We start from the raw sequence: 27,428 nt of genomic DNA, 5'->3' as shown, positions 1-27,428 counted from the left end.
GGTTAGGGGCAGGAGGACTGAACCCTCTGAGATTTCACCGACAAAAGAACGTAAGCGCCCTCTCTCAGATGGATCCTCTGCACGGACTTGTGGGTCTTCACAGAGTTGGGAGCAGTGGCCTTCTGAAGGCTAGCGAAGAAGGTAGAAAGTTCCTCAGATATAAAGTAGCGGGTGAGCCTGGGGAGGAAAGAGAGCTCCCTAGGGCCCGCCTTCTGCCCCCTCAGCCCTGCCAAAGAGCCTGCTAGAATCTTGCAACAGTTCAGATTCCATCCGTAGCTGAAGAAAAACTTCATCTAGCCCTAAATATTTGAAGCTGGTGATGGATTGATTCAGACCCAAGCAGTAGCAGAAGACAAGCCTAGCTTATTAACTGCAGCCCCGATTCTAGCATCCTGAAAGAAAAAAAGGAGTATGTGTGCCTCTTTCTTGAGGTAAACATATAGAATTCAGATTCTACATTTTTTAAAATAGAAGCCATCTGTTAAACATTGTATGGCCACTAAAAAGTAAGAAATGTGACCTACAGCTCAGAAAATAAGCAGACTTGGAGACGGCCCTGGTATTATTAGTGTCTTTAGTATAGTTTATGAAAATGCTTAGGGGTCTAAGAAAAGATATACAATGTGTGGGAAAAGATATACAGTGTGTATGGAGCAGTTCAGCAGCAATGTGGCTGCTATAAACATGGAAATTCTAGAATGAAAAATTTATCAGAACTGAGAAATTCATTAGCCGGACTTGTCAGTAGACTGGACACAGGGAAATTACAGTGAGCTGTGAAGGCAGGTGATAGAGAGTATTTAGAATGAAGTAAAAATAGACAACTGAGTTTTTGAGATCATGAGGTAATATCAAAAGAACTAACATACATGTTTAATAATTAGAATTTAAGAAAGGAGAGAGATATGGGAGTAAAAACGTATTTGAACAGACAGCGGTTGTGTTTTCCAACACTTTCAATCCATGCTGCTGCTGCTAAGTCACTTCAGTCATGTTCGACTCTGTGCGACCCCATAGACGGCAGCCCACCAGGCTCCCCCGTTCCTGGGATTCTCCAGGCAAGAACACTGGAGTGGGTTGCCATTTCCTTCTCCAATGCGTGAAAGTGAAGTCGCTCAGTCGTGTCCGACTCTTCGCGACCCCATGAACTACAGCCCACCAGGCTCCTCCACCCATGGGATTTTCCAGGCAAGAGTACTGGAGTGGGTTGCCATTGCCTTCTCCCCTTTCAATCCATACGTCCAGTATATTTAACAGACCCCAAAAAGAATAGTTAAAAGAAAAATTTACATGTACTCATATCCTAGTTGATTGAACACAATCAGATAAAAAAGAAGCATTATGTACAGGGGAATAATGACATGAATTCTTGCTGACTCCATCCCAGGAACAATGGATACTAGAATGCAAAGTGCTGGAAGAAAAGAAAAAAAAAGCCTCAACTTCGACTTCTATCTTCGGTGAAAGTATCCTTAAAAAAATGATGGCAAGCAGCACTTTACAATCCCTGGGATGTTTATAATCAGAAAAACAGAAATAACCAGTATTGGCGAGGATGTGAGAAATTTAGAAACCTCATACATGGTTGGTGGGAATGTAAAATGGGTCAACCAGTTGGGCAGTTCCTTTGAAAGTTAAATATAGAATTGCCGTCAGTTCAGTCTCTCAGTCGTGTCTGACTCTTTGCGACCCCATGGACAGCAGCACGCCAGGCCTCCCTGTCCATCACCAACTCCCGGAGCTTACTCAAACTCATGCCATTGAGTGGCTGATGCCATCCACTATCTCATCCTCTGTCGTCCCCTTCTCCTGCCTTCAATCCTTCCCAGCATCAGGGTCTTTTCAAAGGAGCCAGTTCTTCACATCAGGTGGCCAAAGTATTGGAGTTTCAGCTTCAGCATCAGTCCTTCCAATGAACACCCAGGACTGAAAAACCCAGATAATGATAGCTAAAGTTTATAAGCTCTCACTGTGACCCGGGAGAGAGAGGGAGGAGAGAAGGGAAACAGGAGGCAGAGAGGGAAGAGGAAGAGAGGGAAGGAAGCCGCTGGGAGAGGCGCGTGCCGCTTACACAGCTGATGACAAAGCGATGGTTTTGGCCTGATCAAAGCAGTGTGTTAAATATACTAATGAGCTTGGGAGTTAGTGAGGGTGAGGCTGAAGTTGGTAAAGTGCCTTGATTACTAGACCTAGGGACCTCTAATGAAGTAGCACTTACTTTCTTTATATATTCTATACATTATACATATATGTTTTATAATTTGTTAGTTTAAGCAAAGGGGATATAAATTTATGGTCTTATTATTATGTCCCTTAGTTATTTTAATAGCAGAATTTCAGTTAAGATGTCTTAATAATTTAATTCATAATAGTGTACTTTTTTAAGTTACTGAAATGCACAGTTGCTTACTGAGCAAAATCTGTCAGTATGTAAATTGAGTCAGCGAGGTCCTCAAAAGGAAACTGGTTGGTGTGCATCTTCCACTTCTGGATACTTTATTAAAAGAATGATAATACATATTTGTTCCTACATTTGAGAAAAGCCTCTGGAACACAACTTACGTTTAGATATTGAACAGGAATGGAGCTGATTGTAGCCTGACGCTTGGGATTTTTTTTCCCATGAGGAGGAGAAGTCTTATTTAAGAAGATACAGAGTCAGGAAAGCAGGCAGTATGATAGGGAGCTTTACAGCCTGGGTTTCATTGAACTCCATTCTATTACACCATAAATTTCTTTAGCATTGTTATTTTAAGACAAAATCTTAATCATTCAAGCATTCCTTTTGTGCATTTAGTTTCCTATTTCATTATCTCAAAATGTGAAAATGCTTGACTTAGCCTGGGGGTTGTCTTTCTTTTTTTTGGGCTTGCCTTGTGGCTCAACTGGTAAGGAATCCACCTGCAATGCGGGAGACCTGAGTTGGATCCCTGCATTGGGAAGATCCCCTGGAGAAGGGAAAGGCTACCCACTCCAGTATTCTTGGGTCTTCCTGATGGCTCAGCTGATAAAGAATCCGCCTGCAATATAGGAGACCTGGGTTTGATGCCTGGGTTGGGAAGATCCCTTGGAGAAGGGAAAGGCTACCCACTCCAGTAATCTGGCCTGGAGAATTCCATGGACTGTATAGTCCATGGGGTTGCGAAGAGTCAGACACAACTGAACAAATTTCACTATCACTGTCTTTCCTTTAATAAATATTCTTAATATGCAAACATCTAAGAAAAACAGTATGACGAATGAGTTTCCCAGGCAGTGACTACTTCTAAAATAATTTGTCTTCTGTAAGAACCCAGTTGCTAGAATGAATCATTTAGAAACTGTTTTAATGCTTAAATTCTGTACTGTGATGGGAGTAGAAGCTGTGTATCCTTCATTGTCACCAGCAGATCAACATCTGCAAAAGACTAAGGTATTTGTTTATTTATAAATGCACTCCTTTTATGAGGGACTTATTGATATTTGCAGTGTTTCATTTACATTATGGAGTTATCAACAGTTTAGAATTTTTTTTCGAGACAATCTTCTCTAGCATTGTAATTTCCCTGCAGCTATTCCTCACAAAATCACTCTAAATTTCATGGCTGCTTTGCATAAGAAGTCCGAAAGATATTTGGCACACAGCCTGGAGGTTGAGAATGAATATTGTGAATATTATCTTTTCTTGAGTCTTACTGCCTGCTGATTTGAATAAACATCTGACTGTTCCTACAGGGACAAATAATCACTTTCATTGTTCCGTCTAAGAATGTTATTTGATTGAGTTTATTTACAGAAGTCTATGAGAAATAATATATGGTTACAGCTTCAATGAGCTATTATTAACCGAGAAGTGTTCTGGTGTCACCTCTCTGCACAGTTCTTTCCCCCTTCCTGTCTGGGGACAATTTCTGAGGGCACCATCAGGCAGGGTGTGACTGAATCCCCCAGGGGGAGTAACTCTGGTTGCCAGGCTGATGCAGTGGAACTCTTCTGTGAGAGCGTCCGTAGTGATCGGTGCAGTGCAGATGACTGGGGAGTTGAGCAATGGTCACAGAATTTTCGAGATGAAAATTTTTGTCTAGTCCAGTGTTCTCCTGTTTGCTGATATGGAGACCTAAGACCCAGAGTAGTTAAGTGGTTTGCCCAAATTTACACTCTTTCTCTTCTGACATCAAGAATCTATTCTTTCTTCCTTAGTGCCTCCTTTAAGAGCCTTGCTTTGAGACCTGTTACGTGCTTTTTGGTTCAAGTCGTTAATTTGTAATTTACTTCGACATCTATGGACTGTCATTTGGAAGAGCTGTTAATTTTTGTTGGTCACTCTGGTTAGCAAAACCTCAATACTTTCTTTTTATATCTTTGCCTTTAGGTAGGAGATGAAGGTAACTTGAGAGCCTATTTTACTATAATTTGAGAGTTTCAGTGAAGAGTGGTTTGGAAACTGGATAGGTTTGATTTTACTTGAACTGTAATTAAGATATTATTTCTTTCAGAATATTTTGAAAGATTTATCATAGATAGGCTTTTAATTATTATGGAAGTCTCTTAGTTATTATATATATATGTATATATTTTGAGAGAGAGTGAGAAGCTCTGCTTTAATTTTAATGTAATGAAAAGCTATTCTTAAATGGGATGTGAAACTGATACTGCAGCTATTCTTTCAAGATAGCTTTACAGCTGTACTATAGAATTTTTATAGGCTACTCATCATAATATTATTTCATAACATCATACATTACTTCATCACATTGCCTCTCCTTTCCCTCCTTCACTGGCCCATAGCTGTCTCCACTCTGAAGGACTTTTAGCCAGAACTGATCCCTGTTTATCTGGAGAAATCTCTTTACCTTGTTAAATCATCACCAGCCTTGGCAGGCCTACAGGCAAAATTAGACCGCTTTGTCCATGGTAATTGAACAGAAGCTTTTAAATTTTAATTGTTAAAGTAGCCATTTAATTCATTGATACAGTAATGAGCATAATTTGATGTATTGTTAGATGGATTGTTTACTTGATATGTAATGCTACACTGACCAGAAATTCTTTTGGTAAAAGAATTTCATGTTTTATTTGTGGAAATCTGGGTACCAAGTGAGCTGACACTGGTTAAAATGTTTTATAAACTCTATTCGTGTTTGATTATTCCTGTATAAAACTTAAAATCTAGTTACTGCTTCTAATAATACAGTTTTTTAAGATCACGTTATTTGAAGAGTGTCTTTAAATGAAAGGGTTCTTTCACTGATCGTATTCCTTTGAATACAGACAATATTATGCTTTGTAACTTGATATAAGGGAAGCGATTTTTTTATTCCACACCTAGACCTATTTACTAGTCTTACCTAGTTAGTAATAGCTTTTTAAGAAAATGTTTCTCTTTAGTATTATTAAGGGGCTTAGGGAGAAATTATTCTCTTTAGTTTTGTAGGGTTTGATGCCCAGGATGCAGCTTGAGGAGAGTTATTGTTACCATGACAGTGAATATTGCTGTAGTAAAGTCGCTCAGTCGTGTCCAACTCTTTGCGACCCCATGGATGGTAGCCTTCCAGGCTTCTCCGTCCATGGGATTCTCCAGGCAAGAATACTGGAGTGGGTTACCATTTCCTTCTCCAGGGGATCTTCCCGACCCAGGGATCGAACCTGGGTCTCCCGCATTGGAGGCAGATGCTTTAACCTCTGAGCCACCAGGGAAGCCCGAATATTGCTGTAAACATATACAAATAAAATACTTTCTAATACTTAAATCTCTCCATTGAATTTTCTACTTTTCTGCATAACCTCCCATGTAATTTTCGGTTCTGTTCTCATAGTACTCCTACATTGGGATTCTAGTCTCTTTAATATTTTAAGAGCATTGACTCAGTTGATCTCCTAAGATTATTTTAAAGCATTAGCAGGCATATGTTTGTAGAATAATAAAAACTAATAGTACCACAACTCGTAGAATGACAGCAAATAACCTGGCAATAAGCAAGTGGAGAGACAAAGGTTAAATTTCAGGAAATACGATGTATACCAGGTAGCACGTGGCGAAAATAGTTACTATATAAAGAGACGTACTATACTGTAGGTATTGGAGACAAAGTGTCAATTGAAAAAAAAAAACACACGACCTAAAGCTTGGGAATTAAGTTTTATCGATGGGCTTGTCGAGGACTTACGCCCAGGACACAGCCCCTCAGATAGGTCTCGAGAGATTGCGCTGAAGAGGTGAGGAAGGAGTCATAACAGATAGGAATTTTTGCAACCAGCCAAGTAGTCGGAACATCATCAGATGACTGCTGATTAAGGTAAACCAGACGTCTCATGTTAATGAACATGGGACTTTCTGCGTGTGGGAAGATGCGGGAGCCTGGCCCACTGAAACCGTCCCTTTGACGTGCACCTTAAGTGTCGAGGGCCAGTGTCCACTTTCTTCTCCATCCTGAGTCCTCTCAGGGTGGACAGTTGAGGCAGCTGCAGGGACTGATGGCGCGATGCCACGACATCCTCTCTTTACTGATGTGGCAGGAAACAGTGTTTATCTATGAGAGGAAACAGAAGATGTTTGTGGCCTGCTCTCGTTATTTTTCCAGACAAGCAGAAGCGAGCGCCACTGCTGTGGGAAGACATGGAAATACAGAGCTTGGCGCTGTGACACCTCGTTCTTTGTCTGCTGCCTGCAGTAGCACTGTAGTCATTATTGGAACATTAGTGCTTTTATTACCCGCACAGGCGCGCGTTGCTGTCGTTCTTCTTACCTACAGGCTCTCAGTGTTGTTTTCCTTCCTTCTCTTCTTTGCTGACCTCTCTTACCTCTCCCATCACCTGTGTTTGTAGCACGGATCTAAGGATTTGAAATTTTCAGGAAGAGTTTCCTTCCATTGTGGTATGTGACCCGCAGAAATGCATCCCGTAGCAAATAGTAGCCTGGATGTGCTCCCCTTAGGAGCAGAACTGCCGCCCGGCTGCTTGGCTTGCCTTCTTCTGTTCTGTTGCCATCATCCTCGTCATTGTGTCAGTCTCTGGGAAGCCTCCGCGCTGCTCAAGTTAAATTCGCTGTTTAGAAATACGTTCCGATTCTCCTCCTGCCCTCTCCACTCCCGTTTTTTCCTTGAGAATCCCTCACAGCCATCAGGAATTTTCTATTAGACTGATTCCTTCTAGTTTGTGTCTTTTTTTTCTTGCCCTGTGTGCTAATGCTTGTGTTTTTGTGGGTTTTCTTTGCATTTCTTTTCTCTTATCTCATGAATTTCTATTTCTTATTTTTTCCCAAATCATGATATTTATTGAGCGAATAGGCAAATAAAATGCTGCAGAGTTCATGTGCATTTGATTACTTATCACTTGTAATGTTAGGAAACTTGCATTTTATTTACTTGAAAGACAGGGTGAATGGATTTAAACTGCAGATAAATGCCTGATTGCCTAGTGTAGCTGTGTCTGTACCTGATAGTTTATTATTGCTAATGGTTTCTTTCTGTATCTCTCCAGGAAAGGAAGGAGAGGCTGTCCAGATTTGAGTCTATTCGTCACTCAATTGCTGGAATCATTAGGTCTCCAAAATCTGCACTGGGCTCTTCAGTAAGTACGATGAACTCTATACATTACTGAAAATAGTCATTGTCTAGCTTTTTTCTGATATATCACTGAATGTCATGTAAATTTGTATCTATCAATGGAAAGGTCGGTAGACAGTTTAACTTTATGTGTGCCTGTGAATATGTGTGTATATTAATGATGTATGTATAGTAAGACCCATGTAACAGTGATATAGGGAGGAAAGAAATAAATTTGATTTGTGGATTTTCTGTACTACATATAAGTACTTAAAGTATTTTATGTACTTTGTAGCACTATTTGAGGAAGTATAAATATAATTCTTTTACAGCAAAACATTTTTATAATAGGGATTATTATATATGTATTTTAAACATGTATCAGTTTATATGTGTTCATATTTTTTTAGAATGTTTTAATTGGAAAATTAAAGTCCATTTGAAATTTTGGCTTGGCACATCATGATAATGTATAGAATATTCACTACTCCTAGTAATAGCAGCTATAGCCAAGCACGATAAAAAAAATTTCTTACTCGATTTATATATAGAAGTGTAAAGTAGTTTTTTGCTTCATTAGCTATGAAACTAAGTCATCAAGCTTTCTCTTCTAACCATGCCTCACTCACAGTATAGAGCTTTATGGTATTTTATTGAATGAAGGTTGAAACAATGTTCCCGTCCCGTTCAGTCGCTCAGTCGTGTCCGACTCTTTGCGACCCCGTGGACTGTAGCCTACCAGGCTTCTCCGTCCATGGGATTCTCCAGGCAAGAATACTGGAGTGGGTTACCATTTCCTTCTCCAGGGGATCTTCCCGACCCAGGGATCGAACCCGGGTTTCCCGCACTGGAGGCAGACGCGTTAACCTCTGAGCCACCAGTACAAACTAATTACATGCATTCCCCCCATCTTGCCAAGTTTCTACAACAGAATATCTTAATAGTATTCCTTGTTCTTTAAAAGTTTAGCTACTCATATATTAAAAAAAAAAAATGTGCTTCCTGGTTGGGAAGATCCCCTGGAGAAGGAAATGGTAACCCACTCCAGTATTCTTGCCTGAAGAATCCCCTGGACGGAGAAGCCTGGTAGGCTACAGTCCATGGGGTCGCAAAGAGTTAGACACGCGACTTCACATCACATCATCATCATCAACCTTAGATTAGTTCAATGTTCATTCACATTTTGGATATATTTACTATAGTTCCTTTTCAATATGTGGCTTTTCCTGGTGCCTCAGTGGTAAAGAATCCACCTGCCAAGCAGGAGACACAGGTTTGATCCCTGGGTTGGGAAGATCCCCTGGAGGAGGAAATGGCAACCCACTCCAGTATTCCTGCCTGGGAAATCCCATGGACAGAGGAGCCTGGTGGGCTACAGTCCATGGGGTCACAAAAGATTCGGACACGACTTAGCAACTAAACAACAACAACAAAACAAATGTAGACACTAGGTAATGGGCAGAATTATTTAACATCATTTTCCACACCAAAGGGAAAACTCTACATTGTTTGGGGTCGCAAAGAGTTGGGCACGATATAATGATTGAGCATGCACGCTTTTTAATATATTAGACATATTCCCATATTTATTCCACTCAAGCAGCAATCTTTTATACACAACTGTGGCAAGGCATCAGGTATTTTAATTTAAAAAAAGGAAGAAAAGTATATTTTGCATAAAAGAGATTTTCAACTTATCTTTTAACCTTTGATACTGCCATTGTCACTTTCAGCGTTCAGAAGTATCCACAGGAGAAAACTAATGCAGACCATCTCATGTGGCATTAAGTAGCAAATGAAAATAAAAATTATGTGCAAGAGCCACATGACAGAGTACGTCTCTTTCAAGTCTTATCTCCTAGTCTTATTTTCGTAAATTTACAACTTTACAGATAAATAGTAGTTCATAAGACTTGGTTTATTATGATTTGATGGTCAAAGTAAAGTGTAGGAGACTTGATTAAGAATTTATGAGAAGTTTCAGAGACTCTATGAGGAGAGTTTTTTGGATAATTTTTATTAGAAGAAAAGGGCTTCCTTGGTGGCTCAGATGATAAAGAATCCACTTGCAATGCAGGAGACCTCGATTCAGTCCGTGGGTTGGGAAGATCCTCTGGAAGAGGGCATGGCAACCCACTCCAGGATTCTTGCCTGGAGAATCCCATGGATAAAGGAGCCTGGTAGGCTACAGTCCGTGGGGTCACAGAGAGTTGGGCATGACTGAGCGACTGAACACAGCACATTAGAAGAAAAAGAGACAGTTCTTACAAGAACATATTTACAGTGTTTTGTAAACAGAGGATGAAATAAGTTTCTCTTTTCTTTTAAGACACATTGATTTACATCTGGAAACAAGGGAGAAATCCTGTTTGTTCATTAAGAATAAGTTGTATGGGGTTAGCACTCCTAAAAGTACGTCAGATATAGTGTACACAGTCTTCATAATTAATTGATTGATATAAATCGTAGCTTTTTAAATGCTTTAAGATATTTACATGCTTTGTCTCCACTTAAAAGTGGTATTTACCTTATTCTTAAGTAAAATTACTAAGTTGGCAGTGATTGATATAGGTTAAAATTTGGTGTTTACTAACTCCAGTACTTCGGCCACCTCATGTGACGAGTTGACTCACTGGAAAAGACTCTGATGCTGGGAAGGATTGGGGGCAGGAGGAGAAGGGGACGACAGAGAATGAGATGGCATCACCGACTCGATGGACATGAGTTTGGGTGAACTCTGGGAGTTGGTGATGGACAGGGAGGCCTGGCGTGCTGTGGTTCATGGGGTCACAAAGAATCGGAGACGACTGAGCGACTGAACTGAACTGAACTGCTTTTATCTGAAATGAAGTGCCTTTCCCACAAAGCATGTACCTCATTCATATATACATTTTAATAAAATGATAAGTTAGTAAACTTATCAACATCCTTGAAGCTATGAAATGCCCGTTTCATTTAAGAAAATTTCCCTCTGTAATTGAGAATTCTAGGGAATCTGCACTTCCTCTTGAATTTGATCACATTTTTATCTTCATGATTAAGGCAGTCATTATATCCATCAGTTAAGTGCTGTTTGGCATTTCCTGGTTTATTCAGAAATCTCATGAACTAAAAAGACTGAGATAGTCTGTACTTTATGACGCTGTGGTACACTATGAGTAAAGGTACAGAACTATTTCTGTAAGGTGTTGAATATCCTGTTTACTTGAAGATCTTCCCCTCAACTATACAGGTAACTGAGGTCTTGAGTCTTATTGTGAATGTGAAGTTTTCAGGTAGTACGATAATGTGAGATAAATAAACTTTAGAGCCTATTTAATTGTAATTAAAATTTTTTTCGGACATAGTTTAGTATTTTTGAGTATTCTAGTTTGGTAAAGGTAGTGTAGAAGAAGGAAAAATTTTAATTACTGTGAACGATTTTTTCTTTAAAACTTTTTAAGAACCCTGCCAAAATGGCAAACTGAAGCCAGTTACTTTACTTTATTGTGATATTCTTCATACAGTGCAAAACTCCGCATTACAGTGTGCACATGCAGTGGCTTTACTGCGTTCATTGCTGTACAACCGTCACCATTAGATAAATACAGAGCCCTCCAGTCTCCCTCATTAGGAATCCATGCCTATTAGCAGTTGGTCTTAATTTCCCCCCTTTTCAAGTTTCTGGTAATCACTCATCTATTCTTGATCCTGTGGATTTGCCTTTTCTGGACATTTCACATAAATAGTTATACAATATGTGACCTTTTTCTGTCTGGTTTCTTTTACTTAGTGTAATATTTTCTTGATTCATCCACGTTGTAGCATTTATTGGAACTTCATTACTTTTTATGAGTGAATAATGTTCCCTTATGTGGATTTATCTGACATTGTTTACCTATTCATCAGTTGATGGACATTTGGGTTGTTGTACTTTTGGGCTATTATGAATAAAGCTGCAATGAACATTCAAATACAAGTTTTTATGTGAATGTATGTTTTCAGTTCTTTTAGTTATATACCAAGGAATTGCTGGGTCATGTGGTAATTCTATATTTAATTTTTGAGGAACTACCAAACTGTTTTCCACAGTGTCTGCAACATTTTGCATTCACACCAGCAAAGCATATTATTTGAGTGTTCCAATTTCTCTACAATCTCAACACTTTATTTTTCCAGTTTTTAAAAATTATGGGCATCCTAGTGGATATGAAATGGTATCTCATTATAGTTTTATTTGCATTTTCCTGACAGTTGATGATGTTGAGGATCTTTTAATGTGATTGTGGTGACTTGTATGTATTCTTTGGAGATAAGACTATTCATATCCACTGTGTATGTTTTAATTGGTGACTTTCCTTCATTGTTGAGTTATGAGTTCTTTATATCTTCTGAATACAAACCCCTTATCAGATACATAATTTGAAATTTTTTTCCCCTATTTTTGGACTTGTCTTGACGCACAAAAGTTTTTAATTTTGAGAAAGTCCATTTTCTTTCATTGCACGTACTTTTGGTGCTGTATCTAAAAAAAAAATGTCTAGTGCAAAGTCATGCAAACTTTCACCTGTGTTTTCTTCTAGAGTTCTATAGTTTTACATGTAGGTCTTTGATCCATTGCAAGTTAATATTTGTATATGGTGTGAGGTATATGTTCAAGTTATTTTTTAATGTGTGGAAGCATATTTAATTTAAAATCTAAAAGCAGCAACTATGAAATCGCTGGTGTTTTACTCAAACATATAACAATTGGGAGCTTAGAGCATAATTTTAGATACAATAAAACTGTTAATTGCATTATACAAAGGGAAATGGATTAATCATGATATTATTCCCATTGAACTTCTCATAGCTACTTATTTTGCCATTTTTTACACTGTGGCTAAAATGTAGATCTCTCTGTGAAGACAGTCTGATGGAGCACTTTAATCAGAAGTGTTGCTGGAAGGAAGAATGTCAGATAATTAGCTCATAGGTGAATTTGACTTTAACAGACTATAGTATCTGATGATAGATGTTTAATATTTACTGTTATGGTGAGATTAATATTTTAATATGCTGTATCAGCTCTAAGCACATGTTCCTTTTTTTCCACTGCACTAAAGGAGTTAAATAGCCTATCCTGAGTCCCTCCAGGCACTGAGGTCTGCTTCATATCCTGCATCTTTTGTACTTCAGGAGGTTATGAATTTGCATTGAGGGCTATTTCTCATAGACTGCTTCTGAAATCAAGGCCAGGGGTGTTAGACAGGGTTCGTTGTATAATATGAAAGCTTACAGGCAATCATGAGGGTCCGTTTCCATTGAAAGTCTTTCAAACCACATTATATTCGATGAGATCTGTTCTAGTCATATCAAGAATACTGCTCTTTCTCCAGAGCCATTTTTTTACTGCAGAGTTTTTGTTATGAGTGGCTGAACAATCTCTTCTGTCTTACAGCCCTTTTTGAGTACTAGTTACTCACTGATGAATGGAGTACAGAACACATTTATAATAGTAGCACTCTTTGAAAAATGTTCTTTAAAATAAAAATAAAGCACACTTTGGTCCAGATAATTGTTCTTTATTTATTTATTTTTTTAATATAGTTAACTATTTTAATTAATTTTTAATTAAAACTATTAGTTAATAGTTAATTGTTCTTTAGATGATTGTTCTTTAGATGTCAGAAGAATTATTAAATTATTCTTCTGTCACCTTAAAATTAACATTTTTCTGGATTCTGTTGACATCTAGGTTTTTTAAATTTTTGAATTAGTTTGAACTTGATTGAAAATAAAAATATTGAAAAATAATGATGTGCATCCATAATATATAATAATATACTAAGTAAGATTTGCTTGTTTGCTTCTGTTTAGAAAATAAGCAAATTATGGTTCAGTTGTGTTTGTTGTACATTAGTTATCATGTTGGTATTATAATGCTGGGCTTTCACCATTGGCATAAGGGAATATAGTTATTTTCATTCATAATATAATAAGCTGCTTATGGTTTTTAGTGTTTTTCTTCAAGTCCAACAGAACAACCTTGTACTTCCTCTGACTAGGGATGTTGTTAAGTTCAACTTAGATATTATGTATTTTAAACTTTGGTTGTCTTCCTTTATCCTTAAGGACTTAATATTTATTTATTTAACCCAGACAGTAACATGTAGAAAAATGAGAAGTAGGAAAAATAAAAATTAAACATCTTATATCATATCACTGCCATAAATAGATTGAATTCTCCAATGTAGTTAGTCATGTCTAAGAAAACTAAATAATATTCTCAGAATTACAAGTTTTGAATCACTGGTATTGTACATAATTTTCAAGAAGAGCTTATCAAGCTCTATTTTCTATAATTTCAGTACATAGAGAGTGTGTGCTAAGTCACTTCAGTCATGTCCCATTCTTTGCGATCCTATGGACTGTGGCCCACCAGGCTCTTCTGTCCATGGGTTTCTCCAGGCCAGAACACTGGAGTGGGCTGCCATGCCTGCCTCCAGGGGAGCTTTCCTGAGCTAGGGATTGGACCCAAGTCTCTTCTATCACCTGTACTGGCAGGTGGATTCTTCACCACTAGTGCCACTTAGGAAGCCACACAGAGAGTAAGCCTCTGCTTTTATGTGTTTGCTCAGATGCTTACAACATTTGACCCAGACCATGTCAGAATGACACTATGTTCTGTACAGGCAGTCCCAACTTGATGATATAGTTTCAAATTTACTGAGCTGTGATTTCATACTGATTCATTAGAATGATCTGGTAATAAGTGTTAGTTGAGATGTGTAGTATAGCATTTGCACTGAAGACAGTTAATGCACTAAAATGTTGCTATTGATGCAGTGGTACATTTTCTCTGCAGTATTGTGTGAGCTTCAGGTGAGGATGTTTGGTTTTGAAAAAAGAAAGCCGTAGAAAAAATGGCAGCAATGTGATGAGATGAAAGAGAGTGAATGAGAGTCACGAGCTCAGCGGGAAAAGCAAATGGATAAAATAATAATGGGAGAAAAGAATGGTCACTAATGAAGAGGAGCTGAGTAAAGGAACTAGCGGAGAAGGCAATGGCACCCCACTCCAGTGCTCTCGCCTGGAAAACCCCAGGGACGGAGCAGCCTGGTGGGCTGCAGTCCGTGGGGTCGCTGAGGGTCGGACACGACTGAGCGACTTCACTTTAACTTTTCATTTGCACACATTGGAGAAGGAAATGGCAACCCACTCCAGTGTTCTTGCCTGGAGAATCCCAGGGACGGGGGAGCCTGGTGGGCTTCCGTCTATGGGGTCACACAGAGTCGGACACGACTGAAGTGACTTAGCAGCAGCAAAGGAACTAAAGAAGCAGGGAAGAAAGCAAAGTCAGGAGAAATCAGAAGGCGTTGGAGAAGCGTGAGACCAAAATGAATGACCTTTAAAAAATATGTTTTGCTAGAGATAGGGTCTCATTAGAGATCTTGGAAGGTGCACAAATAGGCAGTCAAGGAAGTGGACAGTCATGGAAGTAAGGTAATATTCAAGTTTGATTAAGTTGTATGTCTCTGGGGAAGAGTAACCTTAATATTGTTTGGGGAAGAATTGTATAAGAATGTGAATCTGATCAGCATGTAATTCTGCCTAATCATTTTGATAATCGTAGTTGTATTATTATCTAAAGACTGAATAAACTCAAAGTCTTAAAAAGTGTAAAAATTGTTAATTAAGGAATTTGTTAATAAGAGTTTTGCTTCTAGTTTCATAGTGGAAAGTGAACATTAGGTAAAGTATGCTTTTAATAAAAATAACATATCAATGCATGAAAAAAAGATCAGTTCTACTTTATTGCTAAAAAAATAGAATTTGTCAATTTACAGATAGGCCTTGGTGCCTGTTAAAGATGGAAACACTGTTTTACATCCTGTTTGTCTAGCATGAATGCAATCGTGAAGATGAAATATCCAGACCATTTACATTGCCACTTCCCTGGTGGCTCAGACGGTAAAGCGTCTGCCTACAGTACCGGAGACCTGGGTTCGATCCCTGGGTCGGGAAGATCCCCTGGAGAAGGAAATGGCAACCCACTCCAGTACTCTTGCCTAGAAAATCCCATGGACGGAGGAGCCTGCTAGGCTACAGTCCGTGGGGTCGCAGAGTCGAACATGACTGAGCAACTTCACTTTCATAGAAAGTAGCTTTTACTGCCATCAGTCAGATTCTTATTCAGTAGGCCGGTATTTCCCACCTTTTGCAAATGTTTGGTGATTCTCTTCTGTTTGTATGACATTGGATTCTTAATTGCCCCTAAAATCTCCCGGTGATATATAGCTTTAAGATTAAAGGAGTCATTATGGCATTTTTTAGAAATGTTTAAAATCCTATGAGTTACTTGTAGACATTGTAGTATATTATTACAGTCTGTTTGAAATAATTCTTTACGTAAGTTGTTAAACTAATAGCTAAATTTATATAAGGATGTAGAAGAGAATTATGTTCACTTTTATGTTTATTAAAAATTCATAAAAACTTATATGTTAGTGTTTAAATTTTAGTTTGTTCCAAACTCATTGAGAGATTTACTTGCATATTTTCCATGCTGTTATATTTTAGTGTTTTTTTTCTTTAAAGGTTTCTTATTTGGGTGCTTAATTTGAGTAAAATCCAGACATTGATTTTTTTAAAAAACATTGTTATGTTTGCCTCTCATAAGGAGCTAATCTTGTGCTCAAATGTTTGAGATAGAAGCATACACACATTCATTAAATTCTTGGTTCAGTTCAGTTCAGTTCAGTTGCTCAGTCGTGTCCGACTCTTTGCAGTCCCATGAATCACAGCACGCCAGGCCTCCCTGTCCATCACCAACTCCCAGAGTTCACTCAAACTCATGTCCATCGAGTCGGTGATGCCATCCAGCCATCTCATTCTCTGTTGTCCCCTTCTCCTCCCGCTCCCAATCCCTCCCAGCATCAGAGTCTTTTCCAGTGAGTCAACTCTTCGCATGAGGTGGCCAAAGTATTGGAGTTTTAGTCTTAATTAAAAAAATAGCTTCTTATTCCTAAGTCTGGAAAAAAATTTTTCATTTTCTTGGGCTGACTCTTCATTGCATCTTCATTTAAACCAATCTTTTTATTACACTTAAGTTCAGTATGTTTTTGCTGGAATATTCTTTAAGGTCTGGGGAAAATAGGTAAATAGCTAGTCTAGCCAATCAGGAAAGCTTGTCTTATTATGTATAACTTGTTAATTGTGTTATATTACTGCACATATGAAAACGGAAACTTCATCTTCCCCATGTCTTTGACAAAAATCTTAGATGACTGCATAAGGAAAAGCCTTTCCCCGCTTGGGCTGAGAACGTTGTGGTGTCTGAAGTGGCAGCCGCCTCTCATCTCTGCCGTCACTAAGACAGCCTTTGGAGGCTTCACAGCTGGCACGGCCCTCATTCCCTTACGGTCAAGCCTGCGAAGCTGCGTTACAATTTAGTTGAAAGCACGTTAATAGAAACGTTTTTTCGCAATGTTTCCAGGGAAATTCCTGAAGACCTCGATGACGCAGTCAGGGGCTCTGTACAGCCTCTTCCTGTGCACGCATGTCTCATATGCACACACCCACAGTGACTGCAGCCTGCATTCCATGGCAGCATTGTCTAGGGCCAGGAACGGCAGATGGCTGTTTTCCTTCCTACCCAAAAGACCTTATGACTCAAGAAACTGAAGTATAATCCCTATGAAATAGCATTTTAGGTTCCTTCCCATTTATTTCTCTTTTTAAAACAAACAAGCAAACTTAGATGTTTCAGAATGATTCCCCCCCCAAATGTATTCCTCACCTTCAAATCCTTAAATGAATTTCTGTGTGAGCTGAGCTTTTGTATTTCAAATGCCCTTCTGACTTAATGAATTCCCCAGGCTCTTTGTTGTCCCAGTTCTAAATAAATCAACCTTTTGGAGGATAGCTTGATAGGAGAGGAAATCAAACACATGATATCCTTGTTTGTGATGCTTTTCTATTATGTAGACCTTTTCAAAAAGAGATAGTAATAAAAGCAAGTTTGTTTGGTTTTTTTGGCCTAGAAGTGACACTGAATTTCTTACTATATTGATTCTTTTCAGAGGAAAAAATCAATAAAACACTCGTCATTGGTGAGACTTGAAAATATTTCTATAACAATAAAAATTTTAGTGTTTTCTATATTGAAATCCATTGTGACAAAATTTTAGAGAAGAAATATTTAATCATTCTGACCATCTACTTTAAGAATTAGAAACTGTTAGTATACACAAAAATTAATTTTATATGGATTATGCATTTGTTTTAAAAAATATTTATTTTTATCTCCTAGTTGTGGCTAGTTCTTTATATAATTCAATCGTAAACCCATTTTGGGAATACAATTTAAATTGTTTTGAAAGTGAAGTATTTGTCATAATTAATACTAAAAAAAGAAAAGGCTTATTCAGCTTATAAACAATTTCCGTGTACAGATGCATCATATATGTGTTTAAAGAATTAATATCACAGTGGCAGGGCTCCCCTGGTGGTTCAGATGGTAAAGACTCTGCCCACAATGCGGAAGACCTGGGTTCGGTCCTGGAGTCGGGAAGATCCCCTGGAGAAGGAAATGGCAACCTGCTCCAGTGTTCTTGCCCAGAGAATCCCATGGACAGAGGAGCCTTGTGGGCTGCTGTCCACGGGGTCACAAAGAGTTGGACAGGACTGAGTGACTGAACTGAACTGAAATGATTCTTGCCTGGAAAATCCCATGGACAGAGGAACCTGGTGGGCTACAGTTCGTGGGGTCACAAGAGTCGGACACGACTTAGCGAGTAAACCACCAAGTGATAGAAACAGTGCAGGCTTTCTTCAAACTAGTTCTCATTTACCCGAAGGGTGCCTATGCCTTATCTATGAAGAATTATGACCTGGGGCAATTTAGTTTCTGTGGATGATAAATATAAACAAACAAACAACTTTTTACTTGTAACCAGAAGATGTATGGTTTCATCTATCATTCATTAGAAACATTTCAAGGAAACATAACCAGCCCTGAGTTATCTCTGTTTGTTGTTAGCGTTTGGCTCCTAAAATAACAGATAGCTTGCTTCCTGCTGTGCTCCTGGCTTACATCCCGCCTTGTTCCTGTTGTGTGTTTGTCACTGCACCTTGGTGGTTTCAGAGATGCTGTTTCAGCTGAGCCTTTGTCTGCCGTTGCTGTGTAGGATCAGGACCAGCCATGTGGCAGAGGTAATGGTAAAGGAATTCGGAGGAGCAAGGGTGAGCAGGCATAGCAAGAAGGCCACACCAGATGAAACCTTAGTGTTCCTGGAACCCATGACGTGGGCACCCCGTGTGATCAGAGTTAATTCCATAAAAACATATAATTCAACTTTTAATTCCTTAAGAATGAAGTTGTTTGTGATGTCTCTCTGATAATACTCTCATTTCGTCATAATCCTCCGATTGAAGATTTTTAAATGTATGTGTTTTATGATATGGCGACTAAGACTGTAAGTGCTAACTCTAAACGCTAACATTGTACGTACCCATGTCTGATAGAAAAAACATAATCTTGCAGGATTTAAGGATATGTACTAAGCTTCAGCATCAGTGCTCCAGGAGGTATTAAAAAATTATGAACATTTCAGATTTTTCAGATAACTTTTAATTGGTCAATTAAAGGGAGGAACATAGGTAAGAAGTAGTTATAATTGCTATTAGTTCTACCAGAAAAAAATTACTATCTTCTCTAATTTAATGCCTTTTTTTTTTTCAATATTTGCTCAAGTTCTGTGACACGATCCCCATACTTGAGAAACCTCTGGCAGAACAGGACTGGTACCATGGTGCAATTCCCAGAATAGAAGCGCAAGACCTGTTAAAACAGCAAGGAGACTTCTTGGTGCGAGAGAGTCATGGGAAACCTGGTGAATATGTCCTTTCTGTATTTTCTGATGGACAAAGGAGACACTTTATCATACAATATGTTGATGTACGTTTCCACCTTAGTTTATATGTATATTTTGATGTAGTTAATTGAGGTATACTTGTAATAAAATGATGAATGATTTGTGGTAAATGCCTATAACAGTAACTTTAGCACTTAATGTTTTTTTAAATTCTTTAAATTTGGTGCTCTGAAATGCATTGAAATGTTCATTTTTTAAAGGAAATATGCATTTTAAAATATTAAGTTAAAAATAGTTACAATTTGCATTAAATTTAAGTGCATTAATATTTAATATTTTAAGTTAACTTTGTTTATGCTCCTTTAAATTAAAAATGAAATATGTGATTATTACAGTTTTTTTTCTAGAGAAACTTAATTATGATGTTTATGCTCTTAAAATTGGACCTTTAAATTGGACAAAAATGTTGCCACAAGATTTTTAAGAAATATTTATTAAATAATAATAATGAAATACCTTAATGAATGAGTCGGTGATAGTTGAATTGGTTTTACGACTCATTGAGGATTAAGGGTTTTTTTCCATTTAAGTATTAAGCTTTTATTTGTTGGTGTTAATGAACAGTAAATAGAAATTTAGGAAGAATTTTAAAAGTGATCAAGTCACATTGTTATACTGATTTATTTATTGAAGTTTAAGTATTATAAGCTGTTTCCTTTTTTGTTGCATTCTTTACTAAGAACTAAACAGATGAAGAGTGATTTCAAAAATTTTTAACTTTATCCACTGAGAAATTTTAAACTTTTTGGCATAGGAAGGAATTAATGCTTCTGTTTGTAATTTTTTAACCTCATCATTTCAAACAGCATGCATTTTCAAGCTGGCTGCCTACAGGATTTCAGTAAATGTCCAGGCACTATAGTGACACTAAGTACTTACAAGAAGGTTGAACCATTATCATTAGATGAATTTCAGAGGGTTTTAGGAACATATATGTTCAAGTTCATACATAGTTCATATACATATAAATTCATCTAATGATAATACATTACATTTTATCTGTGTGTTCAGTTCAGTTCAGTCGCTCAGTGGTGTCCGACTCTTTGCGACCCCATGAATCACAGCACGCCAGGCCTCCCTGTCCATCACCAACTCCCGGAGTTCACTCAAACTCATGTCCATCGAGTCAGTGATGCCATCCAGCCATCTCATTCTCTGTCGTCCCCGTCTCCTCCCACCCCACATAGATATAATTCTGAGGTGAAATTCACATATTATAAGAATAACCATTTAAAAGTGGCATTTATTATAGTCACATCTAACAATTATATTTAAAGGAAAATAGATGCTGTTCAGATGGGTTAAGATAAGTCTTTTAAAGTGTATATTCTGTTCATTTTGTATAGTATTCAGATCTTAACTTGATGATTATAATTGCCTACTCTCATACATCAAACTTACTGTTTCTAATAGTATGTCCTTCCTTATTTCCTTGGCAATTTATAATTTACATCTACCTTTTAATTATGCGTGTATTGATAGATACCCTTCCTTATTACAACCTATGACCATGTTGGCAATATTTGTAAAATGGTGTGAGAATTTAGAAGCAAAGAGGGTAGGTAAAGTATGAACTAACTACAACTTATATAAATATTTCCTTCTATTTTCTAAGCTCTAAAAGTTACTATTTTGAAATGTTTCATACCTTAAGACTGAAATATTTCTTTTATTACCTATTATAGTTCAAAATGTAACCACAGGAATTTAAATTAGTTTTTTTTAGAAACAAAATGGAAAGGGTCTACTTGGAAATTTTCGCTTGTCTTTAATATTTCCATTTTAAGTCACTAAAGTGAACAGCATTATATATTCTAAAAATGAGACACTGTTACAAGTTCACATTTAAAGATTTTATTTGGCTTCCTCTGACATTGCAATTTTGCAGAGATCTCTATTAAAGAAGAGAGTACCTGTGCTTCTGTAAATGCCTCCAATTTTCCACTGCCTAATTTTATTTAATTTTCCCTCCGTATATAATGTTGAGTTCATAAGAGTTTTGAGGTGAAATAGACTACTGGGAGAAATTTTAATTCTTTTTCTTTTTATGTAGGTGATCCTCACTTGGTCTAAAATTACTCCATTTCCTTCCTCATATACCTGTTGTCTGGAAGGGGTTTATAAATGGGGGAAGTCATTAGCAGATATTTATTTTATTGCCTATTGGAATTTTATTCCAATCAATGACTTTATAATCCATTACTAGATTATAAAAGCTGTACATAAGTGAGGGGACAGGTGCCCTCAGAGAGGAAGATATAAAGGATTTTAGAAAATAGAAAAGCTGTCAAGTAGAAGAGCAATGGAAACTTGGGTTTCAAGCCCAGATATGTACTTAATAAGCTCTGTGGTTTGGGATGTAATGAGGGTAATAGCTGATATAGTGCTTGTGAGAGTCAGAGAGTAAATATATTCTTATTAAGTGCTGTGCAGATCATTAGGCATTTTTACCATTGTTTGAACACTTTATTTGAGAAAACATACAAACGTACTTTTTATGGAATATCAATGTAATTGGAAAAGTTAATTTTAAAATTCTTTCTGGTTCCTGTTGAGATTTATTTGTGAAATTTAAATAATAGTGGAATGTTATTTAGAAATCATATATTTAAGTTTGAGGCATTCATTGATCACAAATAATGTTATTTTTAGTAGCATTGTCTCTGCCAACTAGAGTCTAGTTTGGCAGTTAGTTTGAAGGTTTATTTTTGTATGCCTATCAGTTATTTTACAGCATGGTGTGAAACTGTGTGCTGTGAACATTATGTCTGACCTACATGAATGCAGATACTTTCACTTTTTACCTTTTTTACTATGCTAGCAGAGAATATCTGTTGTTTTAGCTAGTTCAAGCAGGGACAACTGTACTTGTTATTGGACGTTAATATATTAAGCGTATCTAAGTATCTGAATCATTGTAATTCTCGTGTTACTTACTGACCTATTCCAGAGTTATTAACCTGTTCTGTGGTGCATATTGTAAAGTCACAGTTAGAGTTTATACCTAAAACTATTTATCTTGTCATTGGTAGATTTTCATAGATTCAAATAGCGTTGTTACATTTCATGTGTTAATGTATAATCAAATCCTTGCTTTTGTATAAGATAAACAAAAATATGTGATAAAGTATTTCAGAAGAAACTTTTATGCTGTTATTAATAGGAAAGTACCAATTCCTATTTCTCTGATTTATTTATCTGACACATTTGCTAAAAACACATTTTGGTAACATATCACGTTGTTCATGTTGGGAGGGTAGGACATATCATGTTGGCAAGGTAAGAAGGCGAAATTAAACATGTATGGCCTACTGCTTGGCGAGCTTAATGCCTGGTAGTTGAGACATTAGTAGAATTTATGAACAGAGAAACATTAAAGATGCAGAATTAGAGATGACTGAACCAAACATTTGAATTAACATCTGATGATGAATTGAAAAATAGCAACATAGTAAATATTTTAAAATAAAACTTGGGGGGAAGTCCTCTGTGTAATTGCATATCATCATTTTTTATTTCTTCATTCATTTCAATCAAGAAGTACCAGTTAAGCAAGTATTCTGTAGGACCCTGGGATGTGGGCCAGTCAAACAAAAATAACACAAAAATGGAGGCCGGGAGTAGTAACCATGTGAAATTAGGTATCTCAGCATGTTGTATCATCAGTTCATTTAACAGGTACTTACTGGATGTCTATCATGTGCTCAGTTCCGCTTTGAACTGATGGATTAGTCTCTGAATGTACCAGACAGGTTTGCTTTGTTTTGTTGCCACAGTCTCTGGGCTCTTTGAACTATCTTTTAAATCCATACTATGGGTCTTCAAATAGACTGCTGCTGCTGCTGCTAAGTCACTTCAGTCGTGTCCAACTCTGTGTGACCCCATAGACGGAAGCCCACCAGGCTCCCCCATCCCTGGGATTCTCCAGGCAAGAACACTGGAGCGGGTTGCCATTTCCTTCTCCAATGTGTGAAAGTGAAAAGTGAAAGTGAAGTCGCTCAGTTGTGTCCGACCCTTTGCGACCCCACGGACTGCAGCCTACCAGGCTCCTCCATCCATGGGATTTTCTAGGCAAGAGTACTGGAGTGGCTTGCCATTGCCTTCTCCGATAGACTACGTGAAAGTAAATACAGATCCACAGTTTGTTTGGATGACAGTCAATTCCAAGTTTGTAGCCTTGTGCTTGTATGCTTAAGATTCTTTTTACTGTTTCACTACCCAACCATTCAAGAATTCAAGAGAAGGCAGTATATACCTTATGAAACCATCATAAGATACCATTTTCTGTGCCCCAGGCACACAAATAGGGACTTAGGAGGCTTCCTCCTTAACAATAAAACAAAGCCATTCCAAACCCTGATTAATTAATTTCCAGGAAATACTAATTGAGTGACTGCTTTTAAGGCCCAGACATATTATAAATATGATGGAGCTTACATGATGGGGAGAAGTCATGGTCCTTGTAAATCGCATACAATATATGTATTTATAAACCATAGTAAATGCTATAAAGATACACGGTGCTCTGAAAGCTTTTAATTGGAAAACTTAAGGAAGTTAACGTTTGAGACAATATCTGAGGAATGAATAAAAGTTAATTAGGAAATGCCATGCCAGGATCATTTTAATATTATTCCTCAGGTTCCCCAACAACTTTTCCTGTTTACTGGTTTAACTGGTAATATGTTACAACTAGTCAATGTGCTGTTTTTATTTGAGAAAGCTAAAATTTATGTTTTACATTTTTAGATTTGGGTATTACCCCAGAAAGGAGTGTTTTAGCATTTTGCTTTTATTCAGCTTATTCATCTTGGCCTGTTTCAGAAATGATTTTCCTTTTTATTTTTTTCTGAAGCATGCTTATCCTCAACTTTTTTTCCCAGATCTCCTCAGGCATAATATTTCAAATTAACATTCATTGAATCCTCTTCTCATTTTTATATGCTTATGCTGTTCTGTCTGACTTTCTTGCATATTAATAGACTTCTGGAAATATGTGTTGCAACAAAACCTGATTCTGCTTTTTATGTGTTTTTCATCAGTATGCATGATTGATTCTTAAGTTGCACAGTGATAAATCAGGAATGGATTCTGGATATTGTGAATGTTTTAAAAGCAAAAGTAATGCATATTCTTAGTGAAAATTCAGAAATATGTATCATGGAATGCGTGCTTCACAGTAATGCCCCCTTATAGACTCAGGGAATATTCTTTGAGATTTAAAAAATATCTAATTATATGTATATCTACGTAATTCTTATTTTATAAAATTGAGTCATAGGACATTTTTATTTATACTTATTTTTTATTGATATATTACTTGATTTTTAAAATTAATACAAATGAGAATCAAAACAATTTTGTCAGAATGTGTGAAAATTTATTCTCTATTGTTTTTATTGCTTCTTTTGAAATTCACATAGAGATCATTGCTGCTAAGTCACTTCAGTCGTGTCCGACTCTGTGTGACCCCATAGACGGAAGCCCACCAGGCTCCCCCGTCCCTGGGATTCTCCAGGCAAGAACACTGGAGTGGTTTGCCATTTCCTTCTCCAATGTGTGAAAGTGAAAAGTGAAAGTGAAGTCGCTCAGTCATGTCCGACCCTTAGCGACCCCACGGACTGCAGCCTACCAGGCTCCTCCATCCGTGGGATTTTCTAGGCAAGAGTACTGGAGTGGCTTGCCATTGCCTTCTCCGATAGAGATCATTAGTAGCTCCAAAAAGAAATCTCTTATTTAAAAAAAATGAATATGAATTCTCTCAGTCACATTATCGTTAAAGCCACATAAACAGTCACATTATTATTAGAGAAACTTTAAAAAGAGCCTATCTATATGTGAACCAACCTGTTAGTTGAATTATAATACACCTGCACAGATTTGTACAAGGTCAAATGTAATATTTGAAATTTTGAGTGTATCAAGAAACAAGTCTTCAACATTTTTTGAACGTACTTTTCAGTTTTTTTTAATAGAAGTATAAATCGTCTTCCAATATTACAATTGTTTCAGGTGTACATCATAGTGATTTGATATTTTTACACGCTACAAAGTGATCACCATGCAAAGTCTAGTTGTGATCTGTCACTATAAAGTTATCACAATCTATTGACTACATTCCCTGTGCTATGCAATGTGTCCCATGGCTTCTTTGTTGTATAGCTAGAAATTTGTGCCTCTTAATCTCCCTTGCCTGTTTCTTTCATCCCTCAACTTCTTCCCCTCTGCAAAGACCACTTTGTTCTCTGTATCTATAAGTCTGTTTCCATTTTGTTATTTTTGTTTTTTAGATTCCATACATAATATTTGTCTTCCCCTGACTTATTTCACTTAGCATGAAATCTTCTAGGTTCATCCATGTTGTCACAAGTGGTAAGGTTTCATTCTTCTTTATGTCCAATTAATATTCCAATGTGTGTGTGTGTGTATATCTTCTTTCTTATCCATTCATCTATTGATGGATACTTAGGTTGACTTGATATCTTGGCTATTGTAAATAATGCTGTCATAAACATAGGGATGCATATATCTTTTCAAGTAGTGTTTTTATTTTCTTTGGAAAAATACCACATTGTGGGATTGCTGGATCATATTATACTTCTTCCCAGGTGGCACTAGTGGTAAAGAATGCGCCTACCAATGCAGGAGACAGACAAGGGTTCAATCCCTGGGTCGGGAAGATCCCTGGAGGAGGGCATGGCAACCCGCTCCAGTATTCTTGCCTGGAGAATCCCATGGCCAGAGGAGTCTGGCAGACGATAGTCCATGGGATCACACAAAGCCAGATATTCCTGAGCACACACATATTGTACTTCTAGTTTTAGTCTTTTGAGGAAGTGTTATACTGTTTTCTATAGTGACTGCACCAGTTTACATTCCCACTGACAGCACATGAGGGTTCTGTGAATGTACTGTTCTTCACCATAGTTGCTTAGATGGACTTTGTGAGCAACCGGCCTTGGCATTATTTTTAGATTCTTTATCTTCATCTTTAAGAAAGGGAGTTAATTGGTTTTGCACTGTGTTAGGACTCAGGACGTCCCTGATGTCAGAAGGATTGCTTTAAACAAGTAATTGCCAGGAATCAGTTTCACCTTTCAGCCCATGAAGGAGGTACTGCTGCTTGTGTTACCCTCTGTATTACTCCATCATGATTGCTGTGTCAGTGGCCGAAAGCTACCTTTAGATTAAAAACTAGATATGTTCTTTAGAATGGGAAACTGAAAATTCCCATTATTTTATTCACAATTTCTCTAGTTATAAGAGATATATTAGAAATTTATAAAAGATCTTATGACACAAGTGGCTAATTTGAAATTTCGTTTTCTCTGTCAGCTTCATCTCATTATTACATTTTATTAAATGCTCTCCTGTAGGACTATGTCCAGTTCACCTTGATTCATGGACCTAACATTCCAGGTTTCTATGAAATATTGTTCTTTACAGCATCAGACTTTACTTTCACCACCAGATACTTCCACAACTGAGCGTCGTTCCTGCTTTGGCCCAGCCACTTGGTTCTTTCTGGAGCCATTAGTAATTGCCCTCTGCTCTGCCCCAGCATATTGGACACCTTCCGACTTGGGGGCTCATCTTCTGGTGTCACATCTTTACTGAACATTGACGTCTTAGGAATCAGTGAACTAAAATGGATGGAAATGAGCCATTTAATTCAGATGGCCACTGTGGGCAAGAGTTCCTTAGGAGAAATGGAGTAGCCTTCATAGTAAACAGGAGTCCAAAATGCAGTGTCTAGGTGCAATCTCAGACACCACAGAATGATCTCAGTTTGCTTCCAAGGCAAACCATCCAACATCTCATTAGTCAAAGGCCCCAACCACTGACGCTGAAGAGGCTGAAGTTGACCAGTTCTAAGAAGACCGCTTTCTAGAACTAACCAAAAAAAAAACAGATGTCCTTTTCATCATAGGGGACTGGATTGCAAAAGTAGGAAGTCAAGAGACACCTGGAGTAACAGGCAAGTTTGGCCTTGGAGTACAAAATGAAG

The 27,428-nt window shown here is 37.6% G+C and overlaps 1 protein-coding gene across 4 annotated transcripts in view; it reads left to right on the top strand.

The window, feature by feature from the left end:
* FER (FER tyrosine kinase) overlaps positions 1–27,428 on the top strand; it is a 467,424-nt gene that overhangs the window by 201,973 nt on the left and 238,023 nt on the right. For 3 of the 4 annotated variants that reach the window (XM_055430188.2, XM_088838426.1, XM_055430187.2), the window contains 2 exons: positions 7,459–7,548; positions 19,240–19,443. In XM_055430188.2, the coding sequence (XP_055286163.1) occupies positions 7,459–7,548; positions 19,240–19,443 (294 nt within the window). The remainder of the gene's footprint in view (positions 1–7,458; positions 7,549–19,239; positions 19,444–27,428) is intronic. The other variant, XM_088838427.1, reaches the window with a different exon arrangement.

Source organism: Moschus berezovskii, chromosome 8, assembly GCF_049115385.1.
Source record: "Moschus berezovskii isolate FMDL1 chromosome 8, NW_MosBer_1.0, whole genome shotgun sequence".
Taxonomy (NCBI): domain Eukaryota; kingdom Metazoa; phylum Chordata; class Mammalia; order Artiodactyla; family Moschidae; genus Moschus; species Moschus berezovskii.
Note: the sequence above shows the minus strand (reverse complement) of the source record. Positions and strands in the feature narration are given on the sequence as shown.